Here is a 15,245-nt window from a genome sequence, read left to right as displayed (position 1 = left end):
TACTGTCTCCATAAACACCAGTGCACAAATGTCCATTCATGTCCCTGTTCTCAGATCCTCCAAGTATATACCCCCTAATGAGGTTGCAGGACCTTATGGCACCCACATAGTTAGCTTCATGTGGAACACCCCCCACTGTCCTCCAGAAAGGCTGGTATATGATATGCTTTTTTACTTATTGAAATATATTCACATACCATACAGTCATTCATGGTGTACAATCGACTGTTCCCAGCACCATCATAGTTATGCATTCATCACCCAATCTATTTTTGAACATTTTCCTTACATCAGAAAGAATATGATATGCTTTTAATTTTATATTTTCTAATGGCAACCAGCATTCCCAGAGCCATTTACTTAAAAATTTACATTTGTTTCAGTGATTCGAGATACCACCTTTATCATATACTAAATTTCCATATATACTTGGGTTTATTTGTGGGCCTCACTCACTATTCATCCTAAATAGAAACTCTGTACATTTAAAGCCTTAACTTCCTATTCCCTATCCCTACTCCATCTCCTGATAACCTATATTCTAGATCCTGACTCCATCAGTTTGCTTATTCTAATTATTTCAAATCAGTAAGATCATATAATATTTGTTCTTCTGTGTCTGGCTTATTTCATTCAACATGATGTCTTCAAGGTTCATCCATGTTATTGCCATGTATCAGAACTTCATTCCATTTTATGAATTAATAATGTTCCATTGTGTGTATATACCACATTATTACTTCCTAATTCATTCTACGAGGCCAACCTCACCCTCATACAAAAGCCAGATAAAGATACCACAAGAAAAGAAAATTACAGACCAATATCTCATAAATACAGATACAGAAACCATCAACAAACTGAATCCAACAGCACATTGAAAGAATTATACACCATGATCAAGCAAGATTTATCCCAGGTATGCAAGGGTGGTTCAACATAAGAAAATCAATTCATATAATACAGCACATTAACAGAATTAAACGTAAAAAGAAAAAAAAAACTTGTTTATCTCAACTGATGCAGAAAAGGCATTTGAAAAAATCCAGCACCCCTTCTTGATAAAAACACTTAGAACAACAGGAATAAAAGGAAACTTCCTCAACATGATATAGGGCATACCTGAAAAACACACAGCTAACATCATACTTAATGGTGAAAGACTGAAAGTTTTCCCTCCAAGATCAGGAGCAAGTCAAAGATGCCCATTGTCACCACTGTTATTTGCCATTGTACTGAAAATTCTTGCCAGAGCAATGAGGCAAGAAAAAGAAATAAAATTGGAAAGGAAGAAGTAAAAGTTTCCCTACTTGTAGTTGACAGGATCCTAAATACAGAAAATACTGAAAAATCCACAAGGTTCCTAGAGCTAAAAAATGAATTCAGCAAAGTAGTGGGATACAAGATCAATACCCAAAAATCAGTAGTGTTTCTATATACTAGTAATGAACAATAGGGAGAAGAAATCAAGAAAAAAATTCCATTTATAATAGCAACTAAAAGAATTAAATACCTAAGGAAAAATCTAACCAAGGATGTAAAGGAATTGTACACAGAAAACTACAAAGCATTGCTAAAATAAACCAAAGAAGATCTAAATAAATGGAAGGACAGTCTGTTTTGATGGATTGGAAGACTAAATACTGTTAAGATCTCAATTCTACCCAAACTGATTTATAGATTCAATGTAATCCCAATCAAAATTCCAACAATCTTTTTTTGCAGAAATGGAAAAGCCAATCATCAAATTTATATGGAAGGGTAAGGGACCCAGAATAGCCAAAGATATCTTGAAAAAGAAGGAAGTTGGAGGACTCACAATTCCCAGTCTTAAAACTTACTGCAAAGCCACAGTAATCAAAACAGCATAGTACTAGCACAAGGGCAGACATATAGACCAATAGAATTAAAGCCAATCAATTGGGAAAGAATAATGTCTTCAACAAATGATGCTGGGAAAACTGGATCTTTATTTGCAAATGAATGAAAGTGGGCCCCTACCTCACCATCTACAAATATCAACTCAAAATGGATTAAAAACCTAAATATAAGCACCAGAGCTATCAAAGTCCTGGAGGAAATGTAGGGAAGCATCTTCAGAACGTTGTGTTAGGCAATGGTTTCTTAAACTTTACACCCATTGACTTTTCAGAATATTTTTCATTAATCTTGGGAATGGAATACATTCTCCACGATGGAAAACAAAAATGGCATTGAAAACAATAAGTTTATAGATATGGTTCATTCTTTAATAGGGAACGGGCCTAGAGATAGCAGCTAATGAAGGGAGAACGATAATCTAATAACAGACCAGATATTGAGGGGGACCTTGATGATATGGGAATGCTCAGGTGTGACTATGGTTCGTTAATTTTGGTATGGTAAGAGTATATGGGAAGGAACCAAGTTATTTCAAGGTATTTGTTATTCCCAGTGCTTTACTTTGTTCTGTTTGGAAATGTGTTTTTATTTGATAAATAAGATTTAAAAAAAAATAGGTAACAGCACTGGTCCTTTAACTGACTCTGTTTCAGGGAGATTAAATAGAGAACTTTTACAAACAGTCAAACAAAAGCTTCCCCTGACACAGTATCAGCCTTAGAAAAATTAAAGAGCTCAGAAAACTACTTGCCTTCGCTCTTGGCTCCCAGGGCGGAGGCCCCGCTGAGGCCCTTGGGGCTGACTTATCATAGGTGACCAACAGGACGGCCCGGGAGTAGGCGGGGCTTCGTGTGGCGGGAAGTTTGAAGACGCCAGAGGATAAGACTCAGCTGAAGAGTAGTGAGTGCTCGCGGGCCTGCTGTGATTCTCGCCCGCTGGAGCGGAGTTCCGTTAGCTCCGGGTTTTGCTAGCTGCAGAGAGGGGGCTCCAAGGGAGGGCTAGGTCCCCGCCTCAGGAGATTGGCAGGGCCTGGCGGGGTCGCGGGGCGGGGAAGCTCTCCTGAAGTTACGGCAGGCCGGCGGGTTTCAGAGTGAAAGGACTGTAATGCACGGTTCTAATCTCCGAAGGCGACTAGTTTTGCATTAAACTTGTCTTGGACTTGAATGTAGAGGAGGATTGTGTGGTTTTCCTCCATGGTCCTGCTAATTCTGCGCCTGTGGACTCTGGGAGGCCCGCAGGGAGGCTCCGTGAGGAAACTGAACGCGTAGTGAGATTACCCTAGCGTGGCGCTCAGGGTGAGGCTGACGTTAAGGTGTCGGAAATTGGGGGTAAGACTGTAATTGAGATCCCTTCCAAACCTACAAGGCTACTACTCTACTACTCCAGATTTCCCTTCCCGCTCAGTTGAGCTCTGTTGAGGATGCAGGAAATCTTCTTAACTTTTTGGCGATAGAAGGGTTTAACTCGGGTTTTTATGGGATTCCCTTCCTCGTAGCGCAACGAGGACAGAAAGAAAGAGTTGTAGAGAGGTACGGTTGACCCACAGACTAGAGAGGTTGCTAGTCCTCAGGCCACAGGAAAAGTCCCATTCTTTCCTTCCCTTTCAACCTTTCAAGCGGAGTGTTTTAGCCTGTTTTTTTTTTTTTTTTTTTAATTAAACCCTTAGGCTACTTTGAAAACGTGGATAAAAGGATTACTCCGGAGCCCAGGAAGGCAAAGGCGAGCGTCCGCTTTGCGCATGCTCAGTGGCCATCCGGGGCCGCGGCTGGGTTTACGTTTGTCTTCGCACGGTCAAGCTTGGCCCTGGCGAGGAGGTGGGCCTGTCCCCTCGCCCCCTTATGGCGACTCCCGGGGCTCCAGGGAATTCCATCCTGAAAGGTAAGAAGAATTTCCTGCTCTCTAGACATCACTAATCGTATTGGAAGAGACAGGGTAAATGAGTGGCGGGTGGGATTTGATGTGTGGAGGGTTGCTCAGGAAGCTCTTGCTGTCCCGGGATGGAAGGTCTAGCTTGGATGCTGTGAGTTTCGCGGGGTCGTTCGTCGTCGAGCCACGTTTTGAAGGAGAGCACCATTGGTCGCTGGGTGGACTTGTTTGATGGAGTTAGATGAAAACAGTTTCCTTTTCGCCGCCTCGGAGTTGCCAAAGCTCTTTCCCCTCGGCACGTGCGTTACGTGAAATAAAACTCGTATGGGACGGCGCTGGGGACTTACCCCTAGGAGGTACCCGACCCTGTGCCCAGGCGGTCAGAACCCCGGAAGACGGAACTGGTGGTTCCCGGAAGTTTGATCCCAGCGAAGTCAGAGCTCAGTTACATCTGATTTCTAGGAGGAGCCGTTTCCTTTGGTTGGAAGCGGCCTACCTCTTGTGTTATAAATAATCACCCTAGTTGCCAGATGTTTTTATTCCTTCCCACAGCTCTGGGAAATGGGGGAAGTAGGGGTGAAGGAAGGCTGTTGGAGAGTATCGGAGGAAAGATAGGGTCAGTCTTATGGTTTGGGGCAGGCGATAGGAGAGGAACCGGTCGATTTTGGCTGGTGGAAAAGCCTGTGTTTAGGCTTTCTTCGGGGTTCAGATTTCTTTTGAATTCTTGGGTGAATTTAGGGACATAAGGTAATTGTAGAGTTAAAAAAAGAATACTGACTTCTCCATATGCCTGTGCTTATTGTTATAACAGTAATTATAACTCAGCAATTACTGAGTAATTATTGTGTACCAGGCACTGTGCTAAACACTCGATTTATATTCTTATTTTTAAGCGTCCCAGCAACTCTATTTTACCTGATTTTACATGGGGAAACTAAGGCATACTGAGTTTAGGTACCGCATAGCTAGTAAATACAGACAGGATTTGAACATCTGAGTCTGTTGTCATAAACAGTATGTTATATTGCTACCCCATCCCTGTTTGCTTCACTGGTGCAGATGGACGGGCTGAGGAGTTTGGTGACAGATACCTATGGCCCACAAATCATAAAATATTACAAATCATAAAATATTATCTGGCCCTTTACAGAAAAATGTTGTGGCAACAGAAGTATTAAGCCTAATTTGGGAATTTGGGAAGAGTATTAAAGTATTAAGAATGTAAACTGTGATGTGTGTATGAGTAAAGTTGTTTTTTGCTTAAAAATTTATGAACCATAGGAATATCAATAAGTAGTTTCATTTGAAAAGGCATTTAATAGAAGAAATGTTAAAGTGTACTTTTTAACGTAATTGGGACAAGAGAAAAATCTATTGAAATCTTTGGGTGAGGAATGCTGGCAGTGCAAATATATAATTTATGCTAATATCTTTGTAGATGTAGTAGCATATGTTGAAGTGTGGTCATCCAATGGAACAGAAAATTATTCAAAGACATTTACAAACCAACTTACAGATATGGGGGCAAAGGTAAGAAATTCGCTTTTACCTTTGATACATATGAGAGTCCTTAGATATATGAGATAGATTTGCAATGGTTCAGTGTCAGGAGAAAAAAGAAAAGAACCATGATATTAAGAATTTTGAACAATAGGACTTATGGAACAGTTGATCTTATGGACATTGAGAGAGAAGGAGGAATCTAAGATGAAAATCTGGTATATGGTGCTAATTAATCAAGGTGAGGAGTAGAGGAAAATGAACAAAGTTTTTAAGGGAAAAGTTGTGAATACCATATTTGAAATATCTGATAGACAGTTGTGTATACAAATCTGGAACTTGAGATAGTCAAGGCTAGAGATAATATTTGACAGTCTAGAACTTAGGGGCTAGATGAAGCCATGAGTATACATGCAGTTCACTTGGGAGATATTTAGAATGAAAAGAATGCTGAAGGTGGAAACCTGTTGAACATTGAAAGGCAGGTGAAAGGGGGGAAAGGAATCCACTGATAAAGAGAAGAATGTCAGAGAATCAGAAAAACAAATCCCTAGAAGTCCAAGGAGGAAAGCATTTCAAAGATGGAAAATTATCAATTCCGTGTAAATATGTTATATTCCACAATTTTAAAAAATAGCTAAAAAAAAGGAAATAGAAAATCTGAATAATCCTATAATTATCAAATCAATTAAATCTAAAATTTGAAAAAACAAACACAATAGCTAAAAGATGGAAACAACCTAAGTGTCCCTTGAAAGATGAATGGATAAACAAAATGTGGTATATCCTCAATCAGATCAGGGCTAGGGTGAGGCAGGCAAGGCCCCTAAGGTACAAAATTTAAGGAGGCGCTCACTCTTTGCCTGAGGGCGAGTTCCTCTTTAAATTTTATGCCATGAGTGCCTCATGTCTCATCCTACCTTGCCCTGCCTTCAATTATCTTCTCATCCTTTTATCCCTTTCTCTCAGCCTATCACCCATCTCTTTAATCCCAAAAACCACACAAATACACCATTCATAGTTGGACTTTCTGTAGGAATAGTCCATGTTCTTTTTCTCCATTTTCTCATCTTTCAGTGATTGCTCCAATAATTTCGATCTGGCATTGCCATTTACCATTTGACTGAAAATTGCACTAGGGTAAATAACGATCTTATACTTGTCAAATTTGAAATATACTTGTCAGTCTTAACTTTCTTGAAAACTCTGCAGTGTTTTAAATAAATCAGAACTTCATTCCTTTTTATGGCTGAACTATAGTATTCAATTTTATGTGTGTGCCACATTTTGTTATCCATTCATCTGTGAAGGAACGCTTAGGTTGTTTCCACCTTTTAGCTATTGTGTTTGCTTTTTTAAAATTTTAGATTTAATTTATTTGATAATTATAGATTATAGGTTCCAGCCTAAGGTATAGAGGTTTTACCAGACCCCTTTCTCCCCTTCAGAGGCTTGTATTCCAATTTTGTATCCCTAGTGCTATTTAGTGTTTGTTGAATATGACAGAAACCCTGGGAAAAAAGTGGTCCCAAATGCTAGACTCATCTCTCTGGGTGTCAGTCTTCAGGGCTCTTGGCCTATAATTCTTCACTGCCTTGATAGATCCCCAGGGCTTTCAAGTGTATGTTTATAATTTGTTTATCCCTTTTAGTTGCCCTCACTAAGATAGTTGGTCTCAGTTATGATCATCATAGTGGAGAAGTTCCCTTGTGTATACAGTTTTTAATTTTAATTTTGTAAAAGTATAACATCCATATTGTTTACAAAGACAAATAGTACCATGAAGTTCATAAAGCAAACAAAATAGAAACCTGCAGTGCTTTGTCACATACTTTCTTTTCCATCTTTCAAAAGCAGTTACTTTCAAATCTTTTATCTTTTTGCTTTGGTATTTAACTTTATATTTCTAAACAATGTCAATATTTTACTTTGAGAAAATTGAACATTAAAAAATTGTGTTAGACATCTACTTCTGGAAAGGATACATAAAAGGTAATTTTTTTGATAAAATGAATATCTGAAAATGCCTTTATTATATCATCACCATTAATTGATGACTTGGCTGATTGTAAAATGCTAAGGTTTATGTTATTTTTTCTCAAAAATTTAAAGGCATTTCTCCATTGTTTTCTGACTCCCAGACTGCTGTTGAAGTCTTATGCCATCTTCGTTTCTCATTATTTTCATGTGACTTATTCCCACCTTCTTTTCTTCCCTCTCATCCCTACACTCTTTTAATGTCTTTCTTTCTTCTAGCTGTACTAAAATTTCATGATGATGTGGCTTTGTGTGGCCTTGCTTTCATACATTGTGCAGGCATATAGGGACGGACTCCTTTCAATCTAGAGCTCATCTTTCACTTTCAAACTCTTTATTGAATTATTTCTTTCATTTCTCCATTTTCTCTATTCTTATATTTCTTCAACTCTTATTACATGGCTTTTAGGCCTCCTGGACTGAGCTCCTGATTTTCTTATCTTTTATCTCCTTTTGTGTCCATCTCTATCTTTTGTTGTGTTTTACTTCCTGGGAGATTTTTTCAACTTTATTAGTCAACATTTTCATTGTCTTGTTATTTATGTAATCATATTTTTAATTTCCAAGAGTTCTTTAGTTCTATAATCTTGTTTTTAATAAGTGTTCTCATTTTTAAATGAGAACACTTATTTGATCTCTTCCCTGTTTTATCTGTCTTCTGCATTTCATTTTGTTTGTATTGGTTTATGTCTTTGATGTTGAAATCTTTCCATGAATTTCCTTTATTATTTGCTCAACTTTATCTTCTAACTCAACTACCACTCTTTCTATCTGCTAGAAATCTGTTGCCATCTCTTGTCCATTTCATTTTTTTCTCTATTCTCTCTATACTGGTAGAACTCTTTTTTAATTCTTTTAGTAGAACTTCAGCAGTTTTTTTGAGAGTGGAGATAAACCTGTGTATAATACACCATGTTTAACTGGAACAGATTTTTTTGTTAAACAATTTTATGTGCTTGTTAGAGTGTTTTTCTGTGACAGATTCTGAGAAATGGAATTGCTGGGATAGGAGTTTTGGACATTTTTATTTTAATGAGTATTGAATAAAGTATCACTTTTGATCAGGTGTACTTAGGAAATTGTGTGTAAATAGTAATAATTTACATTCGTTTTCTGCATTTTGCCTACAGGTTTCAAAAACTTTTAACAAGCAAGTAACTCACGTTGTATTCAAAGATGGATACCAGAGCACTTGGGACAAAGCACAGAAGAAGAAAGGGGTAAAGCTTGTTTCAGTGCTCTGGGTTGAAAAGTAAGCAGGTTCTTTCTTATTTTCCTTCTTAAGTATCTATTATTAAAATGTGAAGATATTTTGTATGGATCATAGACAAGTTTGATTTCCATCTTTGCTCTGCCTTTTACTTGAGCAAGTAACTTGAAGCCCTATTTTTTGCTGCTGAAAATGGATATAACAACAGAATACCTAACTCTGCCTGGAAAGGAAATGAGTGCAAAGCCCTGAGGCTGAGTTATTGTGCTTGGTGTATTCAGGAAACCAAGAAGCCGGTGCGATGAAGGGAGAGAGGGGACAACGACAAGTTGGTGATTAAGGTCAGGTAGGAAGTTGGGGGCCTGACTATGTAGGGCCCTGTATCTATGGAGCAGAAGACGGTGGAGAATAGAGGGTCAAGGGCAGAAGCAGAGAGTAGTTAGGAGGTTATTGAATAATCCAGGTTACAGATGTTTCTTGGATCTGGGTAATAGCAAAGTGGGAGAGAGAAATGGTCAGATTCTGGATATATTTTTGAAGGTAATGCTAAAGTACAGTTCTTGAGAATTTGGACTTGAGTTTGTAGAGAAAGGGAGGAGTCAAGGATGGCTGTAAGGTTTTAGGCCTTAGGAACTAGAAAGATGTATTTGCTACTTATTGAGATTGGTTAAGGCTTCATAAGGATCAGTTTGGGGGAGGAAATCAGTTCAGTTTTAGATATATTGAATTTGAAATGTCTGTTAGGTAAACATCCAGGTAGAAATGTCATGTGGGCAGTTGGGTGTTATATATATGGAGTTTTCTAGAGGATAGGTCTACATTGGAGATAAAAAGGTGATGTTATCAGTGTATACATATTATTTAAAGAGACAAAACTCGATGAGATCTCCTAGGGACTGTGTATAGTTAGAGAAGGGACGAGGATCCAGCTTTGAGCCCTCAGTGTTTAGAAGTCAAGGAGGAACTGGCCGAGGAGACTGAAAAGGAACAGCCAATGAGGTAGGAGGACTGTGAGAATGGAGTTCAAGAAGTCAGGTCAAGGAAGTTTTTCACAAAGGTGATAATGATCAAATATGGCAAACGGTGCATAGATAGATTGAGTAAAATGAGACCTAAGAGATTACCACTGAATTTAGCAACATAGAAGTCACTGGTGAACTTGAGAAGCAGTTTTAGTGGAGTAGTAGGAGCGAAAGATACTGGGTAGATTTAATAGAAGTTGGGAGGAGAGGAATTAGAAACGATGTGTGTAGATAAGTCTTTGGGAATAGAGAATGTGCCAGTACTTGGAAGGGGGATATGGAGAAGAGGTTTTTTCAGATGGAAGAAATTACAGCATATCTATCTGTATGGTGACAGACCTGGTCCAGTAGAGGGAAATTTTAGTGAAGAAGAAAGGTTACATTTGCTTGTGCAGATGACTTGAGGAGGTTGAGGGAAAAGACTCTGGTGGTCAAGTAGATGGGTTAGGTAGGATCAAGGACAGATGATTCATGCTAACAGGAGGGAATGCAAAATATATGGGTACAGTTGCTGTTGAGTGAGTAGATGTGGAAGTCAGACTTTGTAGAAACTCTTTTCTGATTGTTTCTACTTTCTTAGTGAGAGAGGAAGCAAAATGATCATTTGAGAATGGGGGGAAGGTTTTAAAGTTTTGACGAGAACATGTAAAATCACTGTCTAGGAATATAGGAGAGTAAATGGATTAGGGAAGTGTTATAGAATCATGGGCAGTACTAATAGCTCACATGAGGTTCGTGGTTATAAATTTAAAGTAGGACTAGAGAAACAGACCAGTTTTTGTTTCTTCAGCAAACTTCAGATGTGAGGTAGGCAGAATGTTAGATTAAACCAGTATTGGGATTTTGCCAGGCAACTACTATCAAGGGAGAGAGACCCAAGGGAGTTGAAGGGATACACAAAGCACTGATTATAATGATAGACCATGGATTCCAAGCTTGATTAAGGAAGGGAGGACATAAAGGGAGTGAAAGATAGTTTGATTAATATATTATAGATCCTTGTTGGGTCATTGTATTATTGCAGTTGTGCAAAAGGCTAGGCTGTAAGTTTGGAAAGATCAGAAGATATAGTGAGAGAGTGTAATACTTAAATTTTAGTTTATGGAGGATATGCTTAGAAAATGAAATTAAATCCATAGTACATACTCTCTTAATAGGGATCTACTTCCATATTATGGCCCTTTAACTTTGAAGTAAAACCCTCATCCTGGATATGTTAGATTGCAGTTCTTTATTCAACAAATAAACAGCAAGTGCTTGCTAGGTGCTTGGAAAAACTGGAATAAATATGAAACAGGATCTCAAAGAATTTGTAATCTAGGTGAGAAAGGCAAGTAAAATAACAGGGGTGAAGCAGTCAGACCTGCTGTGTGATGTACAACTCCAGGGAACACGACTTAACACTGTTCAGCATCACCCTGGAGACGTTTACTTTAAAAGAACAAAGTTCCTCCCAGGGTGGAATGACCATGCCTTATTTTTTTACTTTACTACTTTCATTTAAGTTTATTCTAGTTTCCTAAAAAGGCAGCAGTATATAGATTTAAGGGCACATTCCTGTCCATTCTCCAAGGTATTTATCAATATTTTCAGTAAAGATAGTCAGAAAATTGCCGTTATCAGTTGTTCCTACCTTGGATGGTCAGATAACAGAATAGAGGAGGGAAAAAAAACAAAAGCCAGAAGTTCTATTTATTATAAGAAATGTGTTGTTTTTTTCATATAGTTTATTTTTTAGAGCAGTTGTAGCTTAACAGAGAAATTATGCAGAAAGAACAGTTCCCATACACCACCCACTATACATATACAACATATACATCCATACACACAACTTTCACTATTATAAACATTTTGCATTTTAATGTGGTATATTTGTTAAAATTGATGAACCAACATTACTAGAATTATGTTAACTAAAACCTATATTTACATTAGGATTCATTCTTTGTGTTATACAATTCTATGGGATTTTTTTTTTAAAAATTGCGGTAACATATTACAACAAAAAATTTCCCATTTTGTTTAATAATTACATTCACTATGTTGTGCTACCATTACCACTATCCATTTTCAAAATTTTTCCATCATTCCAAACAGAAACTCAGTACTCATTAATTACTAACTCCCCATTCCCCTTCTCCCCCCATCTACATGCTGATAACCTGTAATCTACTTACTGTCTCTATGAATTTGCATATACTTTTCATATGTGTGAGATCATACAATATGTGTATGTTTATGTCTGCTTTATTCCACAAAACATGATGTCTTCAAGGTTCATCTATATTGTAGCATGTATCAATTTCATTCCTCTTTATGGTTGAATACTAAATATTCCATTGTGTGTATATTCCACACTTTGTTGTCCATTCATCCATTCATGGATATTTGGGTTAAGGCTATTGTGAATAATACAGATATGAACATAGATACACAAATCAAATATCTGTTGGTGTCCCTGCTGTCAATTCTTTTGGATATATACCTAGAAGCAGAATTGCCAGGCCGTATGGTATTTCTATATTTAATTTTCTGAAGAACCAGCAAACTGTTTTCCACATTGACAGCACCATTTTACATTCCTACCAACAATGTAAGTGGGTTCCCATTCCACTGCATCCTCCCCCACACTAGTTATTTTCCATTTTTTTGTAATAATACTCAAATAAGCAAAAAATAAAAATAAATAAAAGTAGTAGTAGTCATTGTAGTAGATGTGAGATGATGTCTCATTGTGGTTTTGATTTGCATTCCTCTAATAGCTAATGATGTTGAGCTTCTTTCATGTACTTATTGGCCATTTGTATCTTTGGAGATATGTCTGTTTAACTCCTTTGCCCATTTTAATTGGTTTTTCTTTTACTTGTTAAACGGTAGGAGTTCTGTATATCATATGAATATTAAACCTTTATAAGATATATGTTTTCCAAATATTTTTTCCCATTCTTTGGTTTTCACTTTTTTTTTAATCCATTTTTTATTGTGAACTTTAACATATCTACATAACAGTGATAACTTTCAAAATATGATTCAACAAGTACTTAGAGAACAAATTTCAAAAATTGCATGAGTCACAGTTCCACAGCTTTAGCTATTTGCATTATTATACAATATAATAAATACAGAAAGGTGTTAACTTTTGATGTACACCTCAAGCAGTTATATAGGTAATTTCAAAAACTGTTACGGGTTATAGTTCCACAGCTTCAGTTCTTTCCTTATTATGCAATATATTGTATATACAGAAAGGTAAAGACTTTCAAAGCACAATTCAATGAGGAGTTATGGAGCAAATTTCAAAGGATGCTATAGGATACAGTTCTACCATGTCATTTACCTCCTTCCAGCTATTCCAACACCCCAGCATCCAAATATATATTTATATTTATATTTGTAAGTTTTAGTATTCATAGACCTTTGCTAAATCTTATCTTGTTTGTTACTACCCCTTCCCCTCACTTAATCTCTTTTTCCATCGTCAGTATTATCTAGACAGTGAGCACCCTAACTTGTTCATATTGAAAGGGGGTGTCAACAGTATGGGGAAGGGGGCTGCATCTGATTGTTGTTCTTTTTTTTTTTTTTAATTTTATTTTGAAATAAGTTCAAAGTTATAGGAACAGTTGCAAAAGCAATACAAACCCCGTACACAGAACTCCAGCATACCCTGACCCCCCCTCCCATGATACCCTGATCCACCAACTTTAACATGCTGTCACACCGCCATTTCTCTTTCCCTCCCTCCCTCCTTATCTATCATCCTTCATCTATTGCTCTGTCTTCTGAACATATGAGAGCTAGCTGCACACATCCTTGAACAAACACTGTAATTCACGTATACAATTCCCATGAACAAGAACATTCTTTTATGCAATCCCAGTAAGTGCAGCTAAGAAGTTCAAAAAATTCAACATTGATAAAAAGCTTACATTCTATATTTCCTTTTTTTTTTTTTTTCCTTATGTCTCAACTGTGTCCCTTTTGAGCTTCCTGTCCTCCATCCTCAGATCCCATCCAGGATCATCCTTGGAATTCAATTGTCATCTATTTAGACTCTTTTTTTTTTTTTTTTAAGTTGTGGAAACATATACAGCCTAAATCTTCCCATTCCACCCCCTCCCTAGCATTCCATTAGTGGGATTAATCACATTTAGAATGTTGTAATGCTATCACCTTCCCACCATCCATTACTAGAAATTTCCCTTCACCTCAACAGCAACCCTATACTCATTTCTTAACTCCCCATTGCCCCTCCCCCCACTTCTCATAACCCATACTCTACTTTTCATCTCTATGGTCATATTCTCTGATAATTTTTTTGTGTTTACTATGGGGCTTAAAATTAACCTCTGAAATCCATTACAATCTTGTTTTTTTTTGCTACCAACTTAACTTCAATAGGACACGTGAACTATGTTCCTATACTCCTCCGTTCCCCCACCGTTATATAGTTCTTGTCAAAAATTACGTATTTTACATTGAGTCGAAAACCATTGATTTATCATTAGAGTTTGTGTATTTTATATCATGTAGGAAGTAAATAGTGGAGTTACAAATCAAAAATTATTGATTTCTGTTTGTATTCCATTGTGGTCAGAGAATGTGCTTTGAATATATTCAATTTTTGTTTGTTTGTTTGTTTTTAATTTATTGAGGCTTGTTTTATGTCCCAGCACATGGTCTATTCTAGAGAAAGATCCGTGATCGCTAGGGAAAAAGGTGTGTCCTGGTGATTTGGGATGTAAGGTTCTATATATGTCTGTTAAAATTCTCTGTATCTCTCCTTTGTTTCTTTGTCGGTAGGGCTCTCTTTAGTATCTGAAGTAGGGTAGGTCTTTTATTGGCAAAATCTCTCAGCATTTGTTTGTCTGTGAAAAATTTAAGCTCTCCCTCAAATGTGAAGGAGAGTTTTGCTGGATCAAGTATTCTTGGTTGGAAATTTTTCTCTCTCAGAATTTTAAATATGTCATGCCACTGCCTTCTTGCCTCCATGGTGGCCACTGAGTAGTCACTGCTTAGTCTTATGTTGTTTCCTTTGTATGTGGTGAATTGCTTTTCTCTTGCTGCTTTCAGAACTTGCTCCTTCTCTTCAGTATTTGAGAGTCTGATCAGAATATATCTTGGAGTGGGTTTATTTGGATTTACTCTATTTGGAGTTCGCTGGGCATTTATGCTTTGTGTATTTCTATTGTGTAGAAGGTTTGGGAAGTTTTCCCCAACAATTTCTTTGAATTCTCTTTCTAGACCTTTACCCTTCTCTTCCCCTTCTGGGACACCAATGAGTCTTAAATTTGGATGTTTTATTTTATCTATCGTATCCCTGAGATCCATTTCAATTTTTTCGATTTTTTTTCCCCATTCTTTGTTTTGTTCTTTCATTTTCTGTTCTGTGGTCCTCTAGGACCCTGAGTCGTTGTTCACCTTCCTCTAATCTTGTATTATGAGTATCCAGAGTCTTTTTAATTTGGCCAGCAATTTCTTTTATTTCCATAAGATCTTCTATTTTTTTATTTACTCTTGCAATTTCTTCTTTATGCTCTTCTATGGTCTTCTTTATGTCCTTTATATCCTGTGCCATGTTCTTCTTTATGTCCTTTATATCCTGTGCCATGCTCTTATTCTTTGATTATAGTCCTTTGATTAATTGTGCCAAGTACTGTGTCTCTTCTGGTCATTTGATTTGGGTGTTTGGGATTGGGTTCTCCATATTGTCTGGTTTTATCATATGC

The 15,245-nt window shown here is 37.2% G+C and overlaps 1 protein-coding gene across 1 annotated transcript in view; it reads left to right on the top strand.

Annotated features, from left to right (window-relative positions):
• Positions 1 to 2,928: 2,928 nt before the first annotated feature.
• The window catches only part of MCPH1 (microcephalin 1), a 320,845-nt gene continuing 308,528 nt past the window's right edge, over positions 2,929 to 15,245 (top strand). Inside the window, 4 exon segments of the mRNA XM_037812573.1 lie at positions 2,929 to 3,209; positions 3,548 to 3,759; positions 5,186 to 5,277; positions 8,415 to 8,536. Coding sequence (XP_037668501.1) covers positions 3,720 to 3,759; positions 5,186 to 5,277; positions 8,415 to 8,536 — 254 coding nt within the window. The 5' untranslated portion in view covers positions 2,929 to 3,209; positions 3,548 to 3,719.

The sequence above is a fragment of the Choloepus didactylus genome, chromosome 20 (assembly GCF_015220235.1).
Source record: "Choloepus didactylus isolate mChoDid1 chromosome 20, mChoDid1.pri, whole genome shotgun sequence".
NCBI lineage: Eukaryota > Metazoa > Chordata > Mammalia > Pilosa > Megalonychidae > Choloepus > Choloepus didactylus.
Note: the sequence above shows the minus strand (reverse complement) of the source record. Positions and strands in the feature narration are given on the sequence as shown.